The following is a 25715-nucleotide window of genomic DNA, read 5'->3' as shown; positions in this document are numbered from 1 at the left end:
ACACGCAAGTGACTACCCCCATTCAATAGAAAGGGCTGGGAATCGTACCATCCTGTGATACAAGGGACTGCTTAACATGCCACCAGGACGAACAAGGGGACAGCCCCATCCTGCTATACAATGGGTTGGGACATCCCATCGTACGATTTAAGAAGCTATAGATGTTGTATATCCCATCGTACGATTTAAGAGGCCAGGGATACATTCTCTCTCAGGACACTAAGGACCAGGGCGCATTGCATTCTATGATGCAAGGAACCGATGGTCAAGTTATCCTATGGTATAAGGACCATCCAAGTCTACATACAAAGGGCTGGAGTCCTCTCCGAGATCTAGGTGCCTGCAGGAGGACATCATCCGATTTTATGCCACAAGTAGTGGGGCCGAACCTATGACAGCAAAAACTATAAGGGGGTGGGGGTGGGTTCTCTCCTCATTTGACAGGGGTGTCTACCCACTATCAAGATAAAATGGGGGGAGGGGGTCCTTTCCTTTGCCACTACCTACTGAGACTAAAGAGACTTCAGGGGTATCCCCTTGTGATGTCAGGGGTCGTCGCCCCTCCCATGTCACCAGGGGCTGAAGGCGGGGCCTACCCTTCCGGTCCATCACGATACCGTGGTCTATAATCCCGCACAATGCAGACTCTCGGGGGGCGCCTGCTCCCCACCAGCTCTTTCCCACCCTCTGAGTCCTCAGCGTTGCGCGGACGGGTCAGACTGGGGCGCAGGATACAGGTCAGGTCCAGGTCGAATCCGTCCTCCTGGTACCGCCGCTTGTTGCGGCTGACTATCTCCTTGAGTTTGGCGGTCATGTCGGGGAAGGCTGGGAGAGAGAAGGCCGGGAGGGATAGGGTTGGGGGGTGGTGCTGCTGCCTCTTCTGCAGGGTGGCAGTGGGTGGGGAGCGGGGGCGGCCTCCTCCGCTCTGGGGGTGCAATCCTGGCCTCCCGCGCCGGGACCGCACCGCGCGCCCGGCCGCCCGCTCCACGCTCCCGGGTTGCGGCTCCGAGGGGGGACCCAGAGCCTCTCCCGGGCGCGCACGATCCGTGGCACCTTGTCCCGGGGGCTGAGAGCAGCTCTAATCTGGGTATAGAGGAAGGGGCCGCCTGACGTTCCACGTAACGTGTTGACGTCACACGTTCTATATGTGCGCATGTGCAAAGCTACCAGAGATGGTGGGAGTGCCGTGGTGTATGCAGAAGTCCAGATGTGTGCAATGGTAGTGGCTGCAGCGCACCGTTTACTCGTTTTTTTGGGCTATCACTAGCTCTATTCTGTTCGCTTTTTACTCTCTTTCCCTCTAGCGGCGTGGCCAACACTTGCCCAAAGCATGCATTATAAAATGCTACAAAGTGGTCCAATGTCACATGTGACCAGTGTAGATAGTCCTGTCTTTTTGGGGACTGTATGTGTACAATGCTGCCAAGTAGTAAGATAAAACGTGTGAGAGTGCCACACGTGACATGGGCCAACTTAAGCACCTACCAACGCATGCTTCCTGTAAATGTTGTTGTGTTATCAAACCTGCCAACGTTTTTACAATAGAAAATGGGAGCGCGTTTGAAAACAAAAATCGGGGAAATGTATTTTCCCCATAGAGATACATTAAAGAAGGGGACATTTTAGGTGGGAAATACCTAAAATAGAGCCATTTTGGCTCGAAAAATCGAGTCTCCTATTTGAATCGAGTCTGTTCACATATATGTTTTAGCTAATAACATGCATGACAAGTGTGCGTAGGTGCCTTAGTGTAAACCCAACAGAAGCATTAGCAAATCCAATATGTTTAATCTTGTGACCTATGAATTGGCTTTGTATCAGTGGAAGAAAAAATATGTAATGACGTGATGAGCTCCTACGTCGTGTCATTCAGTAGCTGTGTGCATGCATCACCACAGATGCGAATGACTACAAAATGACACAGGCACCATTTTTGTATTTTTTTATTTCCTGATACCAGCTACCACTTGGAGGGGTAAATACATAGAATATATTCACTTTCACAAAAGGGTATTTCTGAATGTGGAGTGGCTAGCAGCAAATGGGAAAAGCTAGCACTCCAAAAAAAGGGAAAAAATAAAAATACACCGCGATAGTGGACTAGGCGGCGAGGGGAAGCAAAGGGGAGTGGACGGGGGAATTATTAATTTAAAAAAAACTGGAAAGAAGGAAATATTGACCAGAACAACAAGACAAATGGAGCGAGAAGAGAGAAACACCAAGTGCTCGAGGGTAAGAGCTTTGTGGAGGGAAGCACACGAGAGGGAGCTGGAAAACACATGCATTCTCATTGATTGCTTAAAGTAAAAGTAGCTCCTGAATGTGAACAGCAGGACACAAGTCATAGGAGGGGAAATAGGCTATGCTTCAGGGGAGTGACAACCACAAGAGGAAGACAAGCCATGGTATCAGAAGGAAGCAGATCAAAGTGGCACTAAAGCCACTCAATGGTAAAAAATCAATCAACAGGCTAACAATCACCTCAGTCAGGAATGAAGAAGTAGTTGTTTAGCAAAGAGACCCAGAGTAAGGAGGCAGACTTCCACATCAGTGTGTGTATGGTGGACACTTGCCATGGGGGCTCAGGCTAGGAAGGTAGACTTGTCTAGGTCAGGAGTGGAGTAGTAGGAGTCTGTTGAGGTCGCTCAGGCTACGAAGCAGACATTCTATGACAAGTTTAGAGTGACAGCGATCCAGTTACTTAGCTGTAAAAGGCTTCTCTAAGTCTAGAGCGTCACTTAACTTTTTGGCATTGAAGTCATAAAATTCCATGACTACAATTTTATAAGTCATTCTGCTCTTTCAACCGACTACATACTTTTAGGTCTGTAATTTTGTGAACAAATGGCATGCGAGGAAACAGTAAAAAGCAAGATCCCAGGTAAAATCCACTTGATTCACATTTTTAATTCACGGAGCAAAATAAAAGGCGTTGCAGCCAATGGGATCTGTAAGAGTTTGAATCCAGGTACAGGGGACAAAGGTAAGGACACAGGGAGACATCGAAGTAAAAAAAATCGACATCTGCCAGTCTAAAAAATGCACGAAAACATTTAACTCTATAAGTAATCATTTAAACACTACACAATTAAGGAAGCCTTTGACTATGGGTTCATATTTTTAGGATTTTATAGTTTAATTTCTAAACATGAAATGTCTAGAAAAGGATTTCTTTCAAATGAAACACGCTATTAGTCTGTACATCTCTTGAACCATTGCCTCATACTCATATAGAAAACCAAGCTGCTTTTATCCTAGCAATAATTAAAGTTTTGTTGGTGTGCTAATAAGTAGCCTATGAATATAAAACCCGGGGCAGCCATTGCCTGGAAATAATATTTTACCAGGGTTGCCAAATTTCCAAGGTTTTGTTGCACTAGCCCGAATTCCAGCTTCATCAAGGTGTTTCTTGTGTCCTTTGGGTGTTGACGCAGCGCCAGGGTACAGGCCCCAGGAGACATTGGGGGCAACGTGAGACTGCCGCAGCCCTCCATTTCCGCCCGCACCGGCAGAAGAAGACCTCGCGCCTCCCGTTTCGCGGGAGACGCAGCGCCAGGGTGCAGGGGCGAGTGCACTGACAAGCGTGTCCAGCGTGACTACAGGCCCCAGGAGACATTGGGGGCAACGTGAGACTGCCGCAGCCCTCCCTTTCCGCCCACAGCTCGGTTAAAACAAACCGTCACCTCAGTCCCACGGGACGCACGCGGACGAGCGCCGGGCTAAGCCCGGGCAAAGGGCGGGCCGTCTGTGGCCGTCAGGGGCCAAAGGAGGCCGGGCTGGGCCACCCCCTTATCTCTCGTTTGGCCAGTGACTGCAGATCGCTCAAACTAGAGTAGAAAGGAGGAAATCGTCAGGATACCTGAAATTAGTGGGGGACTTTGGGACATTCGGACACGGACACGGACTTAATCTGATACTTGTGTAGAAGGTCGCAAGGTGGAGGGTGTGAAGAATTGTGACAAAATCTTCCGCCCTCCAAAGGTGTAGAACCCGGCTCCTCGCCATACAAGATTCTTCGGTGACAACCTGATTGTGATATCTATAGGAGATTGTTGTGACTAGTCGTGATATGAGTGCCCAGAAGGAGATAAGCAGGATGGCGGGGGGAGGGGTAAGAGGTACCTTGGATGCTTTTATAGTGAGGGCGGAGTCTCTTTTAAACCATGAAATTCAGTTAACTGAAAAAAGGCTCTCCCTGGACAAGCTTATTGAACAAAAGAGATCATCTATGGGCCCCATTGCCAGATGCTCATCCCCTCTTACAGGGCCTGTCCCGGGGCAAAGCACTAGGGGAAAAAAGGTTAGCACTAAGGCTACAATACATGCCGCTCCGCTAATAACAGGGTGGGCTCCACAACCATTCATACTGGAGATAGACGATAATACCTACGATCAGTCAATTATTCCCTCACAGGAGGGGGGAGTAACACCAGACCAAATTTCCTTGACATCTGATTTTTTAGGGCAAGGGGATGCGGAGGATATTATGCCCACTCGGTAGTTAGTGGAAAAAAATACTCCAGGGTCCAGAGGGGAGGTGGTCACCCTCTCAAAAAAGGCTTTGCAGGCAAAGGGCACCGTTATTAATACTGATAATAATCCTATAAGAGAGACGAAGGCCCCAGCCAAGAGTATAAGGAAAGGGGGTTCATACGCATCGAAAAAATCAGGTCAGGGAGGAGGAGTGAGAAGGAAGGGGGTCATGGTAGAAAGGGCTTCTACACTATCAATACGGTGTCCGTATTGTAGTGAGATAGCAGAATCGGAGAGATGCAATAAAGATTTAATCACTAAGTTGGAATCCCTATTGTTAGTATACCTGGGGCCCCTGCAAGAAAGGCTAAACGTGATAGAAGGGCAACTTTCGCAGCTAATTACAAAAGTTGGGACGGAGGCAGTAACAGAAAAGGGACACAGCCCGATAGAGAGCGGAGGCACGGAGACCAACACATACCCCAAGATAGGATTGCTAAATGATGGCAGTACTGGGACGACTGATAAAGTAACGGACCCGGCCACACCTAGACAAGAGGCGCGAAGGAACAACTCTCGAATGAGAGGTATCAGCAGCAAGGCTCGAGGCCACCCAGGCACAAGGAAAGAAAATGGCCAACCAAGGTGGCAGAGGCCAGAGGTCGCACCAAACAGGGACACTGCGTCCCAAGCACAAATGGTCGAAATGGTCATGTCGACCGATTCAGCACCTCCAGCAGTGAACAAGGTAATTAAGACTCAGGAATTGCCAGTGTTAGACTTAGCCCCAGGGGGGAGCGCGCGGCGCGACGATCTAAGATGGCCGCCGGGTGAGAAGCTCCGCTCGAAAAACGCCGATTCGAGCATGAAGGCACCTCTTCCAGGCAACGAAGCTCCGCTTTGAACATGGATTCGGCTTTGGGACATTGCAGGGACTGCCTTGGCAAGTTTTGTTGACCGAAATGCGGTCTTTTCGTTACCATAATTGCATTCTTTCTGCTTCCCTCAGATAACGGCCGCCATTTTGTTTTTTTCTTCAGCGTTTTTCTTCTATTTTTTCGCTGCCACTGAATCTTTAAGCCAGGTTCCTGATGTTTTTTGGTGGTATTGCAGCGGTGGCTGCGTTAGCTCACCTTTTGCCTTCTTTCTGAGTAATTATCTGTTGGCGCCTGGTCTCTCTGGTGGCTTCTGTTGATTCCTCAGATTGTCTCTTCTAGTAATTATTTAAGAGGGAGCCAGTTGTGTCTCAGGTGTCCCAATACCCTCCGCTGTGTTAAACCTTGATACTATCATCGTCTGCTACTCCTCCTCTTGCTGCTGACTACGCAATTTTTCTGCGGTCCTGCCTGTATTCCGCCATTGTTTATTTCTGCCATAATTGGTTGCGGCACTGTCAGTATGGAGGGCGTACACTCTACCAAGCCTCACGGAGGTTCTACTGGGGGAAGGAAGGACTCAAGCAACCCTTCGGTTAAACGCACCAAAAAGGACCCACCTTCCCCAAATAAATCTCCACTGCCTCTCACTCTTGAGGATATTATTGAGGAGTTGCGTCTTATTCGTCCTTTTATCACGGACACTGTTGCCACGCTTCAGAGGTTAGATGATAAGTGGTCTAGTATGGATACGAGATTGTCTGAGGTGGAACAGAGGATTAGTGATGCACAGGATGTTGTCACCAAAGTTGACACTCTCACCAAAGAAGTTGGCCAGCTCAAGAAAGTGGCGGAAGATTTGGAAAACCGCAATAGGCGCAACAACCTGCGTATTTATGGTATTCCTGAAGGATCAGAGGGGTCGGACATGATTCAATTCCTTAAATCCCAAGTTCTTCAAATTGTTGGCCTCCCGAAATCCTCAGATTTTAATATACAACGTGCTCATCGTCTGGGGCCAAGAAATGCATCTTCTGCATCTAAACCTCGTGGAATCATAGCATATTTCCTCCTCTACTCAGATCTTATGATGATTCTCCAGGCCGCCAAGCAACATAAGCAAATGATCTGGTCTGGGCACAAGGTCTTTTTCACTCAGGATGTCTCCAAGCCTACGGCTTCCCGCCGAAAGGAATTCTTGGACCTCAGACCGGCTTTGAGATCTATGAACGCACGCTATGGTTTAATACACCCTTGTTTTTTCAAAGTGACCTATAAGGAAAGAACTTATAGCTTTGAGGATCCTGCTGACCTGCGGAAGTTTATTCATACTCACAAGGGAGAACTTATGGAACTGAGCAAATCCTAGTTGTTTCTCTTTCTTTTTAAAAGTATAGGATTATCCTGTTTTGCTTAAATGTTTACTTAGAAGTTGGATAGTTCCTGTACTTCTTGTGCTCATTCCTTGTTTTTCCTTTGTTTTGCAGGATTCCCCTTTGTGGTGTTCTTGTCATGGTCATCCTTTTGTCCCATCCCGCTGTTTACAGTTTCTACCCCTTCTGTTGCCGTCTCTTTCCCTAGATGTTTGGTAAGTTCCTTCGCTTGTCCTATTTGATTTTTATATTGTTCTCGTTTTCCGATTTATAGTCTTTTGTCTATCAGTTTCTTTTTATACTTCTATGGTGGTTTGTTCTCTTATATGCTTCTCTTGAGCGGCTGTTTTGGTCTTCGTCGCCCCCCTCTCACAGTAATGTGTTTTGTTCAATTGTTTGCCGTGGCTAAAGTCTATTGGCTTTTTGCCACCCTCCTTTTGATGCCTTTTGGGGGTTTCTGTACCCCTGCACCTTTCTCCCTATCCTTTCCCTTCTCCTTTTCGCTTTTTCCCTCTTTTTGCTGTTTGTCCTCCCATTCCTCATACCTCTTTATTCCTGTCATCTCTATTCTTCTGGCAACCTCTTCACTATCTGATACACACCATATTTTCCTTTTCTCTTTTTCTGTTCATGGTACTTCTTCGTCCTTCTTCTCTTTTATATCTTCACCAACGTATTTGCGGCTGTTGTCTGATTCAATTTTTCTGTCCCTTACTATTTATTCAGGCACCTGTGCATTTCATTTTTATTTTCAGTTTGCTCCTCTTTCTCTTTCCTGTCCTAAATTCCATACTCCTTTCGGCTTATCCTTACTTTCTTTACACAAATGAATGGTCTTCGTGTCATTTCTTGGAATGTTAAAGGAGTTCGCAACCCTGTTAAAAAACAACGTGTCTTATCTCATTTAGCAAGGTTGAAATGTCATGTTGCACTGTTACAAGAGACCCACCTTAATTCTCAAGATTTATCGTCGTTGCGTAGACAATGGGTTGGAGAGGCATTTTGTTCTCCAGCAGCAAATGGTAAAAATTTGTTTCATAAGTCTTTATCTGTTCAATTGCACAATGAATTCCATGACACTTGTGGTAGATGGCTATTCTTAGACGTTACTGTTAATAATACACAATTTTCCTTTTGTAATGTTTATGGCCCTAACGGGGTAGATTTGACCTTTTGGAGGGACTTCTCTGAACTTCTATCCTCTCATGCGAGTGATAATTTGATTGTAGGTGGTGATTGTAACCAACTAATGGACCCATTTTTAGATCGCAAATCACACACCAGATATGTCCCCAACAAAATGCAAAAGTCCTTTTTTAATGCTATCTCCTCCAGAGGTCTTATTGACTCATGGAGACTTTTCCATCCCGATACCTTAGAATTTTCCTTTTTTTCTCCAGTACACTCCTCACATTCCCGTATAGACTATATTTTTCTCACACAGCATTCATTCCAATTTATGACTAATTCAGAAATAGGCTCAATTCTTATATCTGACCATGCTCCGGTTATTACTGATCTGGACTTTCCCTCACCTACTCCCACCTCTAGGCGGTGGCGCTTCAATAACTCGCTCCTCCTAGATTCACAGTTTGTCGAGCAATTTACATTTTTTGCAAAGGATTTTTTTATAAATAATCTTCACTCCACTCCTCACTTTCACTCTATTTGGGACTCCTTCAAGGCTGCTGCCAGAGGTTTTATTATTGCTTTTGTCTCACGAAAAAAGAAAGCAGCTCTTTCAAAGTCGGCCCAAATTCTTAAACAAATTAAAGACCTAGAGCATCTCTACTTCACCACTAATTCCTCAGAATCACTCTCTTCCCTCATCAAAGCAAAAATGCAGTTTAACAAGCACTCTTGGGACTCTGCGAGTACCACCCTCCTCAATTTTCACTCCAAAATGTATGGCGGGTGCAATAAAGCTGGTAAGTCTCTCGCTATCTAAAAATTAAAAAACAAAAATCTAAAATAATAACTATTACCGATTTGCATGGAGTTCCTCAGCATACTGATGACAAAATTCTCGACTGTTTTGTTCAATATTATTCTACACTTTATACGCCCGAATCTGTTCCCTCGCCTTCTCAAATAGACTCCTTTTTCCAGTCCCTCCCCTGGCCTTCGGATAGGTCTGTGGATCTCTCTTCACTCGACGTTCCTCCTTCAGAAAAGGAGCTACTTAATGCTATTACTCTTCTTCCCAAATATAAAACCCCGGGCCCAGATGGTTTCACGGTTCGTTTTTATCTCCATTTTAAGGATATCCTTTTACCCCATTTATTTTCTTTGATTACTTCCTTTGTGGCTCAAGGGAGGTCTCAAGGTTCTTTTACTCAGGCTATGCTATGCTTAATCCCTAAAAAAGATAAAGATCCCTCCCTCTGCAAAAATTATCGACCCATCTCCTTGATTAATACGGACTGTAAAATTTATGCTAAAGTTTTGGCCTCTCGTATTAACAAAGTTATCCCTGATCTTATCAACATCTATCAATCTGGGTTTGTTAAAGGTAGATCCATCACTGACAACTCGAGAACCTTCCTTAACATTATTCACCTGGCCTCGAAGATGGACTCCCCAATCGCTGCCATTACCTTAGATGCTGAGAAAGCGTTCGATAGAGTCTGTTGGGATTTTATGTTTGGTGCTTTGCGTTGGCATGGCTTTAGTCCTCCCTTTATTCGTTATGTTAAGTTACTATATTCCGCTCCCTCCACCTCTATCTGGGTTAACGGGTCTCAATCTTCTTATTTTTCTTTGCATAGAGGCACTAGACAGGGTTGTCCTCTCTCTCCTCTTCTTTTCATTCTTGCGCTGGAGCCCTTTTTAGAAAAAATTCGCCGTTCATCATTGTATGCTGGCTTCAAATTTCAAAACATGGATATTAAGTTTACGGCCTATGCTGACGATATTTTGCTTTATATTTCTAACCCGTCCACCTCTTTGCCCGCACTCTTTTCTCTGTTACAAGAGTACTCTCTGGTTTCTGGGTATAAACTTAATATAGATAAATCTGAGGTTTTGCCACTTAATAAATTTTGCCTTCCTCATATGTTTCAGGGTTCGGGTTTTGAATGGAACTCAGGTAATATTAAATGTCTAGGTATTCTGTATGCCAGCACCATTAGAGATACGATAAAGCTTAATCAGAAGGATATTGTTAAAAAACTCTCTTCCCTTATAGAACGTTGGTCCCCCCTTTTTTTATCCTGGTGGGGGAGGCTCGCCACTATTAAAATGATGCTCCTCCCTATAGTCAATTTTTACCTTTCAATGCTTCCAATCTCCCTTCCACTCTATTTTTTTAAAACTATAAACCGTATTTTTACCTCCTTTTTATGGAATAAACGTAAGGCAAGGATTTCTCTCTCTCGTCTTCAACAACCTAAAGATCTGGGTGGAGTGAATTTCCCCAATATTGTTCGGTTTCACTCAGCTTTTACTCTGAAACAGATTTGGCCTTTTCTATCTGACTTGTCTGACCCCCCTCTAACAGCCTGGAGCGCTATAGAACTTGCCCAGCTCTCGCCTTTTTCATTCGTTACGGCTACCCGGTTATCTCATCCTCCACAACGTTTTCTTACTCCTATCTTTAGACACTCTAAGGAACTCGCCCTCTCTGTCTTTCGCTCTTCCCTTTCGCAGTTGGAATTCCATTCCTCAATCCCAATTTGGTACAACAAATCCATTGTGATTAATCACAGAGCACTTTTTTGGAAAGAATGGATAGATAAAGGCATCATTACTTTCGATTCCTTACTTAGTAATAATTCCCTGCGCGACTTTTCCGATATTCGAGATTCTTTTCACCTCTCTAATGTTCATTCCTCTCAGTATCCCTTGCTCAAGAACTCTTTAGATCTTTTTATTTCTCAGGGCGCTTCACTTTCCACTGCTGACTCAACCATTTTCCCCCTCCCATACTTCTCTATTCCCCTTAAAGCTGCAGCTATTTACAAGTTACTTTCTTGTTCTCCTGTAGCAAGAATTAAATCCAAGCTTGAACTCTCCTGGGAATTGGACCTAGCCCAAGAGTTTCCTCTCCAAGTTTGGAACTCTTTATGGTTAAAGTTGCACACTGCTTCACGTTCTGCCAGTACCACACAGACTCTGTATTTTTTTTATAATAAACTTTTTTTACTCCTTCTGATTTATATAGCTTTAAATTGATTGACTCTAAAAAATGTTGGTCTTGCCCCTCTGAGAATAGTGACTTTTTGCATATGTTTTTTCACTGCCCGTTGGTTAAATCCCTCTGGTCCCGTGTTTGGTCTAAACTGAACGATATCTTAGCTACTGACCACACTTTTGAGATTGTTCATATCTTTTTAGGTGGTATGGCTCCTATATGGAATGTTTCTGCTAATGTTCGTAAATTTATTGACTTGTATATAGCCATTACTCTACAGATAATTACGACCAATTGGAAAGATGCCTCCAAGATCTCATATAATGCATGGTGGAATCTATTATGTCATCACCACCGAATGGATCGTGCTTTTGCCAACACTGTACCCCTTTTGATCAAAAAGGATTTGTTATGGTTGCCATTAACCAATTTTCTTTCCCAAACTGTTCCTTAAATAGCTGTTTTTATTTCTCTTTTTTTTTTGTTCATGTTATAGATACAGCTTCTCCTAATATGTTTATTCATCTATTAACTTCTACACTTATATGATGTTTATTTTGTATAATGGTTACATTTTTCCCCCCTCCCCCTCCTTTTTTCCTCTTCTCTTCTCTACCCTCCCTACCCATTACTCAAAACCTTAAAATGCTTTTTACATATGTATATTCTCTATCTTTCTATGGCACTTTTTTCAGATTGTACGATTTCGTTTTTTTTTTCCATTGTTCTATTACATTGCCTTGGTCTTTCTTTTGTACTGATGTTTTACTTGGATTATGATATTTAATAAAGCTTTCTAAACTTAAAGACTTAGCCCCAGATGCAAGCCCTTATACAGTGGTTTTGACAGGGATCCATGCATGCTCGGCAGGCAGGGAAGAGTCCACACATGCCCTTATCAATAAAGCAGCTCATTGGTTGGCCACTAATGTAGGTTTCAGCATTAGCAATTATAGACACATTCTAATGGCGAGAAGAGTGTCATGGATTGGGAAAAGCAGGAAGGGGTTCCCGGGAGACTGCGTTATACTGAATTTTAAATATCCAGAGTTGGTAAGAGATCTGCTGTATTACCAAAAGAAGGGTATCTATCAGGAAGAAAGTGCTTCTAGGGTCAGAATGCTCCCACTGGGCTTCTTCTATCGAGACTCATTGTATGCCCAGAGCAGGGAAGATCCGAGGCAATTAAGGACAAGGAGAATAGGGGGGGAGGATTTAGTTCCGTTGTTTAATCGATATGCCCCCCTACAAAGGGGCATATGCATCAACATTGGCATTTGCGATTCCTTATTAGCGAAAAATAAGGAATCGCTAATAAGGAATAGCAAAAGGCTATGCATGTAGGAATCGCTATTCAAATAGCGATTCCTTAACTTTCCTTAATTGCTACTAGCAAATTGCGAGTAGCAATTAAGGAATGCCATCCCAATCATTCCTATGGGCCTCCAGGCCCATAGGAATGAATTGGAGATTGCATGAGCAAATAGCGAGTACCAGTAGGTTCTCGCAAATTGCTCATGCAATTTCAAGGGTGCAAGGGTTTCAAAATGACACCCTATTGCACCCCTGAAATTGATATGTGCACATATGTTGCACACACACATGCTCTAAGGGCATGTGTGTGCGCAACATGAAACTTTGAAAAATGCACAAAAGTGCATTTTTCAAACTTTTAGCAAATTACCATGCAGTTCATCTTCATGGTAATTTGCTCCCCCTATTAGCGAATTCGCGAATTTTTTAACTTTCATGCATTGCATTTAAGGAATCCCAAATTGAGATTCCTTAAATTAAGGAATCTCTATTTGGGATTCCTTAAATGCTATCGCTATTTAAGGAATCGCTATTTAAGGATTCCTTAAATAGCGATTTTTGCTTTTGGGTTGATGCATTGGGATTGGGTATTTGTAACTCAATACCGGGAGCTATTAGCGAATCGGTGTTTTACCGACTGGATTTTGGCTTGATGCATGAGGCTGTAGGTGTCTCTGCCTTATATGACATAGATTGACTAATAGAGTGGCCACTTATAGATCAAGGGGGTGCCCACGAGGATGCGCATCATGCTACTGCTATTGGAGGACTAGGTGGGGAACCAACCACCATGATAACTCAGCCTCCAATACAGCTATCTCCCAGTAAGACTAACAATGGGTCAAGAGGAGCGGTACCCCAAATGGGGCTTACTGTCTCAAGGCCCAACCCTTCATTAATAGAAGGACAAGGAACCCTTAATATAATCTGCTGGAATATAGCGGGCCTGTCTAGCAAGCTAAAAAATCAGGATTGGCTAGATTATATAAGGAGTTTTAACATCATTTGCCTGCAGGAATCATGGGAGGTAGATTCTTCCATTCTAGCAATGGAAGGGTATAAAATGTACTTTGAACCTGCACGAAGATCTTCGGCAGGGCAAGCAAAAGGGGGTCTTATCACTTACGTGGATTTGAGGATAAGGGGAAGATGGGAGAATTTAGCCTGGGATTCTGTCTGCATTCATGGTATACAGTTTACAACTAGGGGTCTAAAACTGATTTTTATAAATTTTTATAATGCCATTAATGGAGGACAGACATTGGCCAACCTTGCAGAACTGGATTACAGGCTGACAGGAATAGAACTGAACGGGGCAAGTAGAGCGCAGCTGGTGGTGATGGGTGACTTTAATTGCCACCTGTGCAACCATCTACTTAATAGAAAGGGGGAGTGGGCCTCATGTCCAAGGGAAGCGGGACTACATATGGAACATACCAGGGAGGGACTGGAGATAAGTAAGATTCTGGGCACCCATGCCCTGACTCATACTTTGGATTTGATAAGAGAAGTTGGGGAGCCGGGCATTGCCCCAACCTTTAAAGGGAAGGGAAGGGGCTCTATTATTGACTTTTTTAGTGACCATAACCCGCTGGCCCTGACTTTACAGGACCCTGATCCAGTCAAGCACCCCCCCTCTAAACAGACTAGAGGCTCCTTTAAAACCACGGATCAGGGAAGAAGATTAAGATGGGCAAATATTAAGTGTGATAAATTCTACAAGGCCCTAATGACAGAGGAAAATCAGCAGATATGGAAGTGCTTAGACCCTGCCATTGTGGGGGAGGCTTACTTACCGCATTTGAGGGAGTTGCCCATTGCATAGATGGGCTGCTTAGAAGCAGAGGCAGAAAAGAAGTAGAAGTTACTCCTAGGTGGTTTAACCAGCACTGCTCTAGTGCCCTGAGAGATCTGAAAATAGCACAGAAGATCGTCCCCAAAGACAACAATAGGGTGTCTATGTGTAGGGGGAGATACAAACAGGCTCTGAAACAACGTAAAACTTTATTGCAGAATGAGGCATGGGAAAACCTGAGAGTAGCGGCAGAAGCTAGGGACATGACTGCTTTTTAGAAAATTGGGAATGAACCACTTTTCCAAGACAAGAACACACTTAAGCCAGTTTGTCATGTCCTCCCGGAAGCCTGGGTGGAGCATTTTAAAGGTCTTTACAATCACGAAAGCCAAAGCACTCCTCTCTTATCTGACGGGGCAGGAGATGGGGTAGCTTTGGAAATCCCTTTCACCTTAGGTGAGATAAAGGCAGGAATTGAGGGACTGACCCGTAATAAGGCCCCAGGCCCGGATGGGATCCCCCCGGATCTCCTGATTTTTCAGGTAGATTTGTGGGCGCCCATCCTGGCAAGAGTAATTAATTCAGCAGTAGAGGTAGGCATGCCCCCTTCATGGTCCACTGCGATAATTGTCCCAATATTTAAAAAGGGCAATAAAGATAACCCACAATGCTACAGACCCATTTCCCTCATAGATGTCTCAGTGAAAGTCATGGGGAGAGCAATACTAAACCGCCTAATGGAATGGGCGGATGAGCATGACATCATCTCGGACATCCAGTACGGCTTTAGGCCGGGCCGCTCAACAACTGACCAATGCCTTAATCTTTATCTCCTGGCTGCCAAGTACACCGTCGCTAGTAAAGAGACGGTGTACCTGGCATTCATGGACTTGACAGCGGCTTTTGACCGGGTTAATCGCACCAAATTGTGGGCGCTATTGGGGGATATGGGTGTGGATCCAGGATTGGTTAACATCCTATGTACTTTACATCAGTATACTTCAGCCCGGGTCCGGTACAAAGAGGAGGGTGACACCTCGGATCCTTTTCCCTGTTCCAGGGGTGTCAGACAGGGCTGCATTCTGGCACCTTTCCTATTTACATTATATATCAACGGCTTAGACAAGGCCCTGGGGGTATTAGGGGCGGACGCCCCGAGGATAGGTAACAAAGAAATACCGGTCCTGCTTCATGCGGATGACGCGGTGCTTTTGTCACGCACCGCGCGGGGCCTTCAGCATTTGTTTGATGGTTTTGTTACCTTCATGGAGAACCTGGAGCTGTCCGCTAACCTCTCCAAATCTTTCATTATGGAGATGGGAAAGAGGCCAGGCAGGAAATTTATCTTTAGGATTGGCTCCCACCCCCTAGAAAAAGTGCAGGCATTTTCTTATTTGGGAATTGTGTTTGACACCCGTAATAGGTTCAATAATTTCTCAGATGAGAAATGCAGTTCCCTTACTAGCTCTTCTGGGGCAATCTTGAAATTCGCACACAGGCTGGGACGATGGGCTCCAGAACAAATCGTGAATTTGTATAGGGCCATTAGCAAGGATTTGTTTTATATGGCAGTGAGGTATGGGGATTCATTGACCCCAAAAGGATACAGGCTGAAGAAAATAAGTTCCTGCGTAGGTTACTTAGAGTCCCACAGAGTATCCCATCCTACTCAATTCACGAAGAGCTAGGTCTCTCTTACATCAGAGACGAGATTCAACTAAAGCCTCTAATCTGTTGGATAAACATATGAACTAACCTTAGGCAGGCAGATCCTAACGGATTGCATTAACAGGGAGCATGGGCATAACATTCCCTGGTTGAAATTTGTAAAGGAAACTCTCTCTGGTCTGGGTTTTGCGAATTATTATAATAACCCAAACTTGCTGGCAGAACGGGACAAGGAGTTTATTAAGTTGGCATTCGAAAAGCACTGGGCGTCTGCCAGGGAAGATATTGAAATGGTTAAACCAACCGTGAGAGCACATCTGCTTGCCAAATCTAGTCCAGAACTGGAACCATACCTGGCGTATATTTACAACGCCCATGACAGATTCCTGATGACTAGATTTAGGATGAACCTATTGCATCACACACTGGGGAGCCCATCTGGGTTTTTATCATCGATTGAGTTGAGGGGCCCCTGCGGCTGCGACTATAAGTCTCCGCAGGATACGCTTCATTTTGTTTTATTGTGCCCCTTTTATGCTCATCCCAGGATGTTGTTTTTAAAGAATATTTTAAAGTCCTTAAGGTTCAAACAAGCAAGGGTGGCGTTGCTATTTTTAAAATTGTCTGAGGAGCCCCTCACCCTTTTTTGTACTGTAATTTTTTTAAGGATGGCTGCTAGATTAAGAAAAACGATAGACTCCGGTTGCTGATTTGGGACACAAAACTTCTCTCCCATCTCTCGTGCCGTCTTACACATGATCTTACACTGATCTTTTATCTCAGATAATTTTCCTAAAAATTAAATTGCTAGTCTATTCTACCTGCATTTTATGATGTTTTGTATTTTTACAGGTTATATACTGTTTTAAATTATTTAAAATAATGGTAGAATGTTTACTGTCTGTGTTTTAAATATTTGTTTGGTACTTTTATGGTATTGATGGATACCGAATAAAGCAAGTAAATCAATCAAATCGAAATAGTTTCTTGTAGGCTGTGCAATGGATATTACCTAGGGCAGTTGCCAGCATGCCTGGAAATGCTTGTTGGGCATAATTAAGCGCAGGGAGCAGTTTGGAGGACACCTTCCTCCGTATAGTAGAGGTTGTTGGGCTGTTGAAGGTGGCATCTAATTTGCACAGTGTACGTGATTAATCTTGCCTTGCTTTTTATTTTGTTCAGTCACAGGGTTGATTTCCCAGTTTCGCTTAGCCAAGCTCCCAGATAACTATAGTGTTGCACACATCTCAACCTCAGTGACCCAGCCACCATCTAGTAAGCCTCTTCTTTGGATATTTCCCAAAGATCACTACTTTTTATGTATTCCCATTGAATGAATGAATTCTTTTATTTGTGTGATTACTTAAAACCATTACGAAATACAACGTTAAAAACTTTTGTGGGTTGAATAATAAATATATGTGCGGGATGTTCTTAAAATCAGTTATTTTTATTTTTCAATAAAACATGCGACATAGGGACGGGTTTTGAGACTGAAAGAGCCCCAAGGTGAGTCAGTTGTTCAGTGATAGCCAGACATCCGGGACGATGACCCTGACGTTTAGGGGCCGCCGGGCTGTTTGCCGTACTCAGCCTGGGGAGACTTGTCTATCAATGTTGTACCGGTATGGTAAACAAATTTCCCAAAGTTGGCCATATGCTTCGCAATGTCCAGAGTGTAGAGCTGTTGGACAGCCTCCTTTGCTGTGCAGGTGCCCAGTTGGAGAAGAATAGGTCTGAGATGGATTCCGCGAACTAGCCGCAGGGCCGAGCAGCAAAGTAAGATGTGTTCCAGGGATTCTCTTTTGTAATTGCAGAGGCGACACTCCGTAATGCCCAGCCGTACTTTCCCAGCTGGATATAGTTCTTTTAGAGGGAGCGGATGTAGTCTGGCTGCTAGGATCCGATGTAAAGCTTGTCTCCCCACGGGCTGCATGATGTGGGGGCTTGTGGCTAAGCAGTATGTGAGGGAGACTCTGGGGTTCATGAAAATCTCTAGCTGCCAAGGATTCCATGTCCGGACTGCGAGAGCGTAAGCTTAGTTACTTTTTTATTGTTGTTTTGATGGTACCTAGTTGATTATGCTAGGGTCCCAGTTCTCTGTGGCAAGTTGCAGAAGATCTTTGGCTGTAGCAAGGCAGGCAGACCAAGGGTTACTAGGTTGTAGGAAAATTAATTTCATGACGCACTTCATGGTGTTCTCCAGAGCCGCAGTTGTTAGATAAAAGTATTTCAACTGGGCAGCCAGCTCTTCTACTTTTTGTTGTTTAAGATCAAATTCCAGGTGAATCAAGAGGTTTGTAGTACAGGCTGGTAAACAAAAAATCGCTGTGCAATGTATTTTTTCCTGCATGAACTTCCCTGGAAATACCTGTGATCCAGCGGTAAACCAGTATCAGATACTCTATTATCATATACTCACCTTGGGCCCACACATTCACACACAGGCCAGTTAAAATCCGCTGAGGTCAATTTTTACATTTGTCTTTCTAAGATTAGTTACCTGTCATTTCTCAACTAATCTATCACAGATCAAAAAGTTCTTTCCTCTGGTCAATGGACCATTTGTTGAACTAGTTGATGGTGAAATGACATGAATAGATCTACTTTTCTCTGCAATGAAATAACCACAGACTCGGGAAAATTTTAAATGCTTTATCTAAATTAAATTCACGTGAGCCAAACACAAAGTACAGTATGGTCTCTGTCACCAAAAGAAGGTAAGTTAAATTAGTACGATTTTCAAAGACGATACTCAGAAAAGAGAGGATAGAGGGAGCAGTACAATTTTAAATACTCAGAATAATAGTTACCTAAATGGTGTGAAAACCAACCCCTTGGCCAAGGAGCTGGAACGGTTTCCCCGGGGAAAGGGCCAGGAGACAAAGGCTTCAGGATTCAGGACAGGATTTCAGGACAGGATAAGGTGACCTCTTCTAGATCCGACGCCTGCGTTGCACCCCTCTCTGACACTATCTTCCTCCTTGATTCTTCCGCGATCTTCTTCTAATTATTTGGCTTATCTCCCTCCTCGACTCTTCCGCGATCTTCTTCTAATTAATTGGCTTAATTTGAAGACTGCAATACGATTCTTCAATCAGCATTTGCTTGTCACTCCGACAGCATCCCGAGCTCTGCAGCATTCCAGTCTCTCTGTGCGCTGCTAACTAACTAAACTACCTCAATTATACCTTTCTAAAGTCATGTACCATTTCATAGAACTCCTAACTCTCGTTGGACAGGCAATAGGGGATGATCATCACACCATGTCAGATTTTCAATAATTTCTTTAGTTCATTGTCTAATGATCCCGCCCCTTAATTTTTTATTCAAAATCCTAATTCCCACCCGTATTCACATTTTAATCAACACAAAGTATACATTTTAAAATAATTTCTCTTCCTTTCACAGGACATCATGCTGGTTCCCAGGGTATGCTGCTGTTTCTTTCTTGGATGGCATTCAAGGATTTGCATCGCAGCTTCTGGCTCATTTTAGACTGCGCATGTGTAACGGTTACATGGGATAAGGACTTCGGTATTTTACAGAGGCCAGAAAAAGAACTAATAAGAAAAGTCAAGAAAATGTATATTAGTTTCAAAATAAAATGATTTCACTATATACCACCTATCTCTACTCTAATCCCATTTACTTATAAATGTACTCCCCGCATTAGCAATAAGTAAAATATCTTTGTTTAGTTTCAGCAAAGCAGATGCTTAGCATGTGAGCTTTCAAGCGACCATTTTGGAAGCTTCTGCACAGGTGCAGAGAATTCCCTCCAAGCGACAGCTCATCAGACAGATGCAGTTGATGCATGCGCATTACAATTTCCCACATTAGCAGCCATTTTAGATTTCACTCAAGTTACTTGTCAATAAGACACATACGCCAGCTTCTTCTCTGTAGTGCATATTAATTATACGATATACAATTAGTATGACCTTATGAGTTATATGAGAGGATTGTCTTCAAGCAAGTCTCTTTTCTACGAGTCCTTGCTCCATCACCGGTTGAGCGTAGTTAAGGGATGGTAGTAGCTTAGCCGTCAATACTCTTTGAATGGCCATAGTTGTTGTACTGTTTAAGATGGCATATAGTTTACAGAGGGCATAGGTGACCATCTTTCCTTTCTGCCGTAGTTTGTGGAGGTGGGGCAATGGGCAACCCGATTTGCTAAACCAGGCCCAAACGTAGTTATAGGTTTGTACACAGTCCAAAATCAGGGGACCCAACATCCACTTCGCCAGTTTTATTTTGGGTAGGGGCCAAAAATCACAATTTTGGACTTGCTTGGGTTAGCGACCAGCTAATTTTCGGGCGTTATATTCAGAGAGGACAGTAAGTTCTTTTTGAAGACCTATTTTGGTGTGGTCCAAAAGAACATGGTCGTCGGCATATTCCATCAGCTGGATCTTTATGTGGCCAATCTTAGGGGTAGCTAAATTAGCACTGTGCAGTGCTCGGCCCATGTCTGCAGTGTACAAATGAAAAAGCATCGGTGCCAGGACGCATGCCTGCTTTAGCCCCCGATGTGTAGCAATTTTCTCTGTAGCAGACTACCTGGAAAGTTTGACCGTTTCCCATTGGCAACAAGCTCATTCTTGAGACTGTATGTATTTAAAGTGGTAAGAGCTTTCTGCAGACCGATTTTTTTGCGGTCTAGCAACACTAAATCGTCCGCATACTGCATGAGAGAAATTCTCTTGTCGCCATTTCTTGGAGTGACTAAAGCTGCACCAGATGAGGCCGGACCCAGGTCCGCTGTGTAAAGGTTGAATAGTAGAGGGGCCCTCACACTGTCCTATTTGAATCCTCTGTCAGTATTGAGCTTAGCAGTGGCTGTCTCCCAGTGAGTTTCACTCGCACACAAGTCCATGTATAAACACATAAATGCTCGAAGCAGTTGGGGCAGATGTTCCACTTCTCCAATTTCTCCCATACGATGTGCAGGACAACGCCGTCAAAAGCAGCTGAGTAGTCGATGAAACCTGCAAATACGTGGAGTGATGCCTGAGTTGCTACTTGGTGAGCGAGGTATGAAAGGATGACAGTGTTGTCCACGGTTGATCTTCCTGCACAAAACCCTGTCTAATAGAAGGGTATTAAGCCTTCTGTGTCTGCCCATTGTGTTAGCTCCTGGAGCAGTAGGCTGACATATGCTTTGCTCTCTGTCCAACAGCAGTATAAGCTGGTAGTTTCTTGGATCAGTGTTGGAGCCCTTCTTAAAGATGGGCTCAAGAAATGGGAGTCTGTGTAAATCTCTGCACCGCGTGGCAGGCACCTCATGGGGCCTGCCACACGGTGCTGGGATTTACAGGGGGACATCATAAGTGCCCCCAATCGGAGGCTGCAAAGGCATGGGGCCCTACGTGGGGCCCTCAAAGTCGCTTTCCGTCAGGCTTTTCATGTCTTAAAGCCCGACATAAAAAGCCTGCCATAGATCAACATCATAATCCCCTCTGCGGAAACGCCGTCCGTTAGTGGATTATGTGCGGCCTCCGACTGGCCAACAGGCTCCTTGAGCCCATCGTAAGCCAGCTGGGTTGACTGTCCAGTTTCAAATTGGACAGCCTTCATTGTAATAAAGTTGTCGGGTTTGAAACTTTGGATGTTGGTCGGAAAGCCTCCAACTTGCGCTGATTTTATGAATCTAAGAATTGAAGCCTATAAATTCACGACCAAATTGAAGCTGTATAAGCACTTTGCTATGAGAGATACAAGATTTTCAAGTAATGTCATGAATATGCATCAAACAACTGCCCAATATCAGGGTATTGTACACAAAACTTTACAGACTTTTCTGGGCAGGCCGGTAACACACTTTGGACTTACTTGAACTCAAGGCGACACTGGCTACTAGACACCAGTGGGTGTTCAGCTGCTCATCAGACACCATGTCTATACTGCCTAATGGTAGGCATTTAGTACCCAGATAGGCTGGTAACCCACTTGGGGCATACACATACAGATGCAAGCATGATGACTTAAATGACATCAGTGGCTTAGGTGCTGCATACCTAACACTGTGTCAAAACAGACCAGACACTCCACATTAAGGACTTGAGATCACTCTGGGACAGAATGTCTGCTTACACTTACTTAACCCAACACTTGACCAGTGGGGCAATCACGATATTTCAATTACTAATGCTGATGCAAATTTGTACGTTTTACATTATAATTTATTGTATTATAATTTGTCACTTGGACTAGTTACAGCTTACATGATGTGGACTGATTTACAATGCACTGTGGATTTCCACCGATGCATTTCAAGATGGTAACCGCTGTTTATTGAATATGTGTTTACCTCGCAGTCCTATCACTATGTTCATGATACACGTATAGTCCTACCACTATGTCCTGGTTTGTCTATGTAATGATGCTTTTCCGTAAACCTCACTGTGTGATCAAGACTACTGGATGGTCGAAACGCGTTACAAATAGATTTGATGTAATAAATCTTCTTTTCTGTATTTACCTTCTTAGCCTGAGATCACGCTTCATTGGTGTTATCTATATTTTTATGTATATATATCTATATATTTATATATATATATTTATATGTATATATGTATATACATACCTATATATTTATATGTATATATATCTATATTCACTGAAAAAACCATAGGTTTGAGGGACGTTATAGTTAGTTGCACATTTCACACATATAAAAACAGAGAAATTCACCCGTTATAGTTAGTTGAGCTAAGTATAACTTGCGCCCCCGCAATGCACTGCTGATGACGTCACATATTACATCACTCATGACATGCTCAGTGACATCACTGATGAGATCACAGTTCGATTCCCGGCTCCGGCGGCACGTTAGCCCACCACTATGTCACTGTGGGCAATACCTTGCTTAATCTTCCCGACGCCCCCGAGCACCGGGACACCTCTCTGGAGGTAGCTGTAGCTTACAAATACATGCATTTTTTAAATTTAAAACCATAGTGATGTGAAATATTAGCACATATTTTTTTTTCTTCTATTCTGAAAAATATTTTTTTATATCATCTATTCAGAATTACGGCAATTAATAGATGTTTTTAGTCATGAGAAAGGAAATGACACGGTTTGCCGGGTATCACTTTTTAAGCTCTCCAATGTATGTACATATATTAAGGAGCTTATACGTGTGAGGATCAAAATCGAAACCTTGAAACGCTTCACATTTTGTAACTTTTTCCAACACGTGCACAAGTTAAACAGTGAAAACGTGAGCACATGTCAACTGTAAAACGTGACATCTAAATGGGTGGAGCCACATGTTCCTTCCATAGACTACTCAATAACCAAAAAGTATATAAACCACACCCGTTGATCGATTAGTTTTGTTTTTGCGAATTATTTACGTGTGTCCATTCTGTGATGCAGGTTCCGTTTTCTAGCGTCGGATTCTTCTTTTGCAACAACAAAACATATTACAGAGTTGTAAGTTGTTTGATTATGGCATAGCAGATATTTATAATACGTAGCTATTTGGGATTATTTAAAGATTTGTATTTAGAAAAAAGTGTTATTGATTGTTTTTGCCATTTATGTGTAACGTCAGCAGCTTGTATTCAGAAAAAGACAGAATAGAGAAAACACTGTTCCTTTTCTGGCTCCTTTGAGCTCATATAGTGTGACTATGTATATTATAATATTGACACTATACTTGACCTCAGAGGTGTTGGTGACCCATGGGTGTGAAGACTAAAGATTTATATGTAACGTAAGCAGCTTCTGGTTCTTACTCTGTTTCCCCCCTGGGATCATATAGTGTGAGGATGTATATTGGAATATTCACATTCATACTGACCTCAGTGTAGTTTATCACCCGTCTGCGCGAACACGAAAGATTTTGAAGTTACAGAGAAAAGAAGGTTTGAACATATTCACCCCTGGAAAATATTCTACTTCTCCCTATAGAATATATAGGAATAGTAGTGTATATTATACTACTATCATATATCTTCTTAAAGGAGTACGTGATCTGTTAGCGGAGCAGTGAGCGACCTCTAAGCACCACGACAGAACTTTTCAGAGTTCTACAGAATAGAAATTGTAAAACTTTAGATTTTTTTGTTGTGGCCCTTATTCTTGTTCTCCTGTGGAATACTATAAACTCGCCCTGTATATTTTAATACTGTGACTTTATAGTAGTTCAAAGGGGTTGGAGATCTATCTGTGCTAGAAATTAACAACATATACTACAGTTATTTCTGTTGATAACTTAGTACCTTACAGTTTGTAACATTGCTAATGTTTTATAAAATAGTAGTTGCTTAAAAAAAAAATTCTATACATAGTGCTTCATTTAATATTTTGATAAAGTGTACATTTCTATGTAATATGACGTCATTTGTGTTTAACTGTTTTTTTACTTGTTATTGTTGTTGTGACCTGAGATGATGTAGTGCAGGAGTGTTTCTTGTAGCACTTCTTTTTTACTTTATCTAACAGTAACTGATGCCCTTTTATATTAACAAGAATATGGGGCAACAGTTTTACAAACTATAGGCGACAAAAAAAAGGGAGGGTGTGGCCACGCTTAAGGGATATTTTATGAATTGCGTTTTTATTTGTCACCCCTCTGATATATACAGCTTCACTTTCCTAAGAAAGTATATTTGTGATTGCTTAATAAAAACTGTTTCAAACCTAGACTGAAATTTTTGCAGCGCAACCACACCTCCCCGTCAGAAAAGTAAACACCACATTCTAAGTAAATAGTGCTCCTGGGAAGTATCCCACCCGCGGACTTAATAAAAAGAAGACCACAACACACTGTTATTTTCCCGCCGTTATTTGTAGGCCCCACACAAATTATATAAATTGCCCTTAAAATATATAAAAAACAATGTTTACCTTCACAGTCCCTGTCCACCACTTTGTGACCACTGTACAGAGTTAATAGTGTTCCTACCCTTCCCTCTACTACTTTTTTTCCTGTACTCCTTTGAAGTGCGTCACAAAATGGCTGACAACAGTGAACCGTTCCCAGATAATAAGGAGCAAACTTGTACTCGGAACCCTTTAGCCAATAAAATGTCCATGGTGTTCCGCAGAGGGGAAGGGAATGGCTGCTAACACTTCTACTTTTAATGCGTCACAGCCAATGAACATTAAGCTTGCGAAGGTCCTGCTTGGAACACGTTACCCAATCAGATGTCCCTGATACTCCGCGGAGGGGGAGGGAATCGCTGACAACACTTCTACTTGCAATGGCTTACAGCCAATGAACATTAAGCTTGGGAAGGTCCTGCTTGGAACATGTCAGCCAATCAGATGTCCCTGCTACTCCGCGGAGGGAAAGAGATTAGCTGGCAGCACTTCTACTTTCAATGGTTTGCAGCCAATAAACATTAAGCTCTGGAAGGTCCTGCTTAAAACATGTGAGCCAATCAGATGTCCTTGCTACTCCGCGGAGGGGGAGGAAATGGCTAGCGACACTTCTACTTTCAATGGTTCGCAGCCAATGAACATTAAGCTCGTTGTTGGAACACGTCAGCCAATTAAACGTTAATTTTGTTCCGCGCACAGGGAAAGAACATGCCCTCCCACATAATTTTAAATTTCCTCTAACAAAGTGACACTATCCGTGATAAAAGTGAACACTGCATTATAAGTAAACATTACTGCGCATTATATTAAAGGAAGGCCGCAATACGGCGCATTGTTGTTTTCCCAATATGATTTCCGCAAGCCTACTGAACATTGCTGCAATACCGCGCATCGTTGTTTTGCGGACGTGATTTCCACGGCCTACGCAACATTCACACTTACCTGTGTGTGCATCCTACACACTGCTTGCTGCAATACGCAGCATTGTTTTCCGACGGGATTTCCAGAGACAACTCAACCTTGCCGCAATACCGCGCACCGTTGTTCCGCGGACGTGATTTCCACGGCCTACGCAACATTCAAACTCCCTGCCTTTGCACCGTACAGACTGCTTAAACTAAGTCCACAGTGTTCCTACTATACCCTCTTATACAATTTTTCGCTTTTTTTCCCCTACTCCTTTCAAATGAATCACAAAATGGCTGCCAACACTTCCTAGTTTCAACCGTTCACAGCCAATGAGCCGC

At 43.4% G+C, this 25715-nt stretch overlaps 1 protein-coding gene and 1 long non-coding RNA gene across 3 annotated transcripts in view; one reads left to right on the top strand and one right to left on the bottom strand.

Moving 5' to 3' along the window:
- Positions 1-1149, bottom strand: part of PTEN (phosphatase and tensin homolog) — a 231178-nt gene extending 230029 nt beyond the window's left edge. Inside the window, exon 1 of one of the 2 annotated variants that reach the window (XM_085605587.1) lies at positions 736-1149. In XM_085605587.1, coding sequence (XP_085461713.1) covers positions 736-814 — 79 coding nt within the window. In that variant the 5' untranslated portion in view covers positions 815-1149. The remainder of the gene's footprint in view (positions 1-735) is intronic. The other variant, XM_085605590.1, reaches the window with a different exon arrangement.
- On the top strand, positions 561-19176 carry LOC146867418 (uncharacterized). Its single transcript, XR_014961557.1, has 3 exons — positions 561-737; positions 6836-6936; positions 19042-19176. It is a non-coding gene; the product is annotated as an uncharacterized LOC146867418 (long non-coding RNA).
- Positions 19177-25715: the final 6539 nt, after the last annotated feature.

Source organism: Triturus cristatus, chromosome 1_2 (genome assembly GCF_964204655.1).
Source record: "Triturus cristatus chromosome 1_2, aTriCri1.1, whole genome shotgun sequence".
Lineage (NCBI taxonomy): Eukaryota > Metazoa > Chordata > Amphibia > Caudata > Salamandridae > Triturus > Triturus cristatus.
The sequence above is the reverse complement of the archived record's forward strand: the minus strand, read 5'-3'. Positions and strand labels throughout refer to the sequence as shown.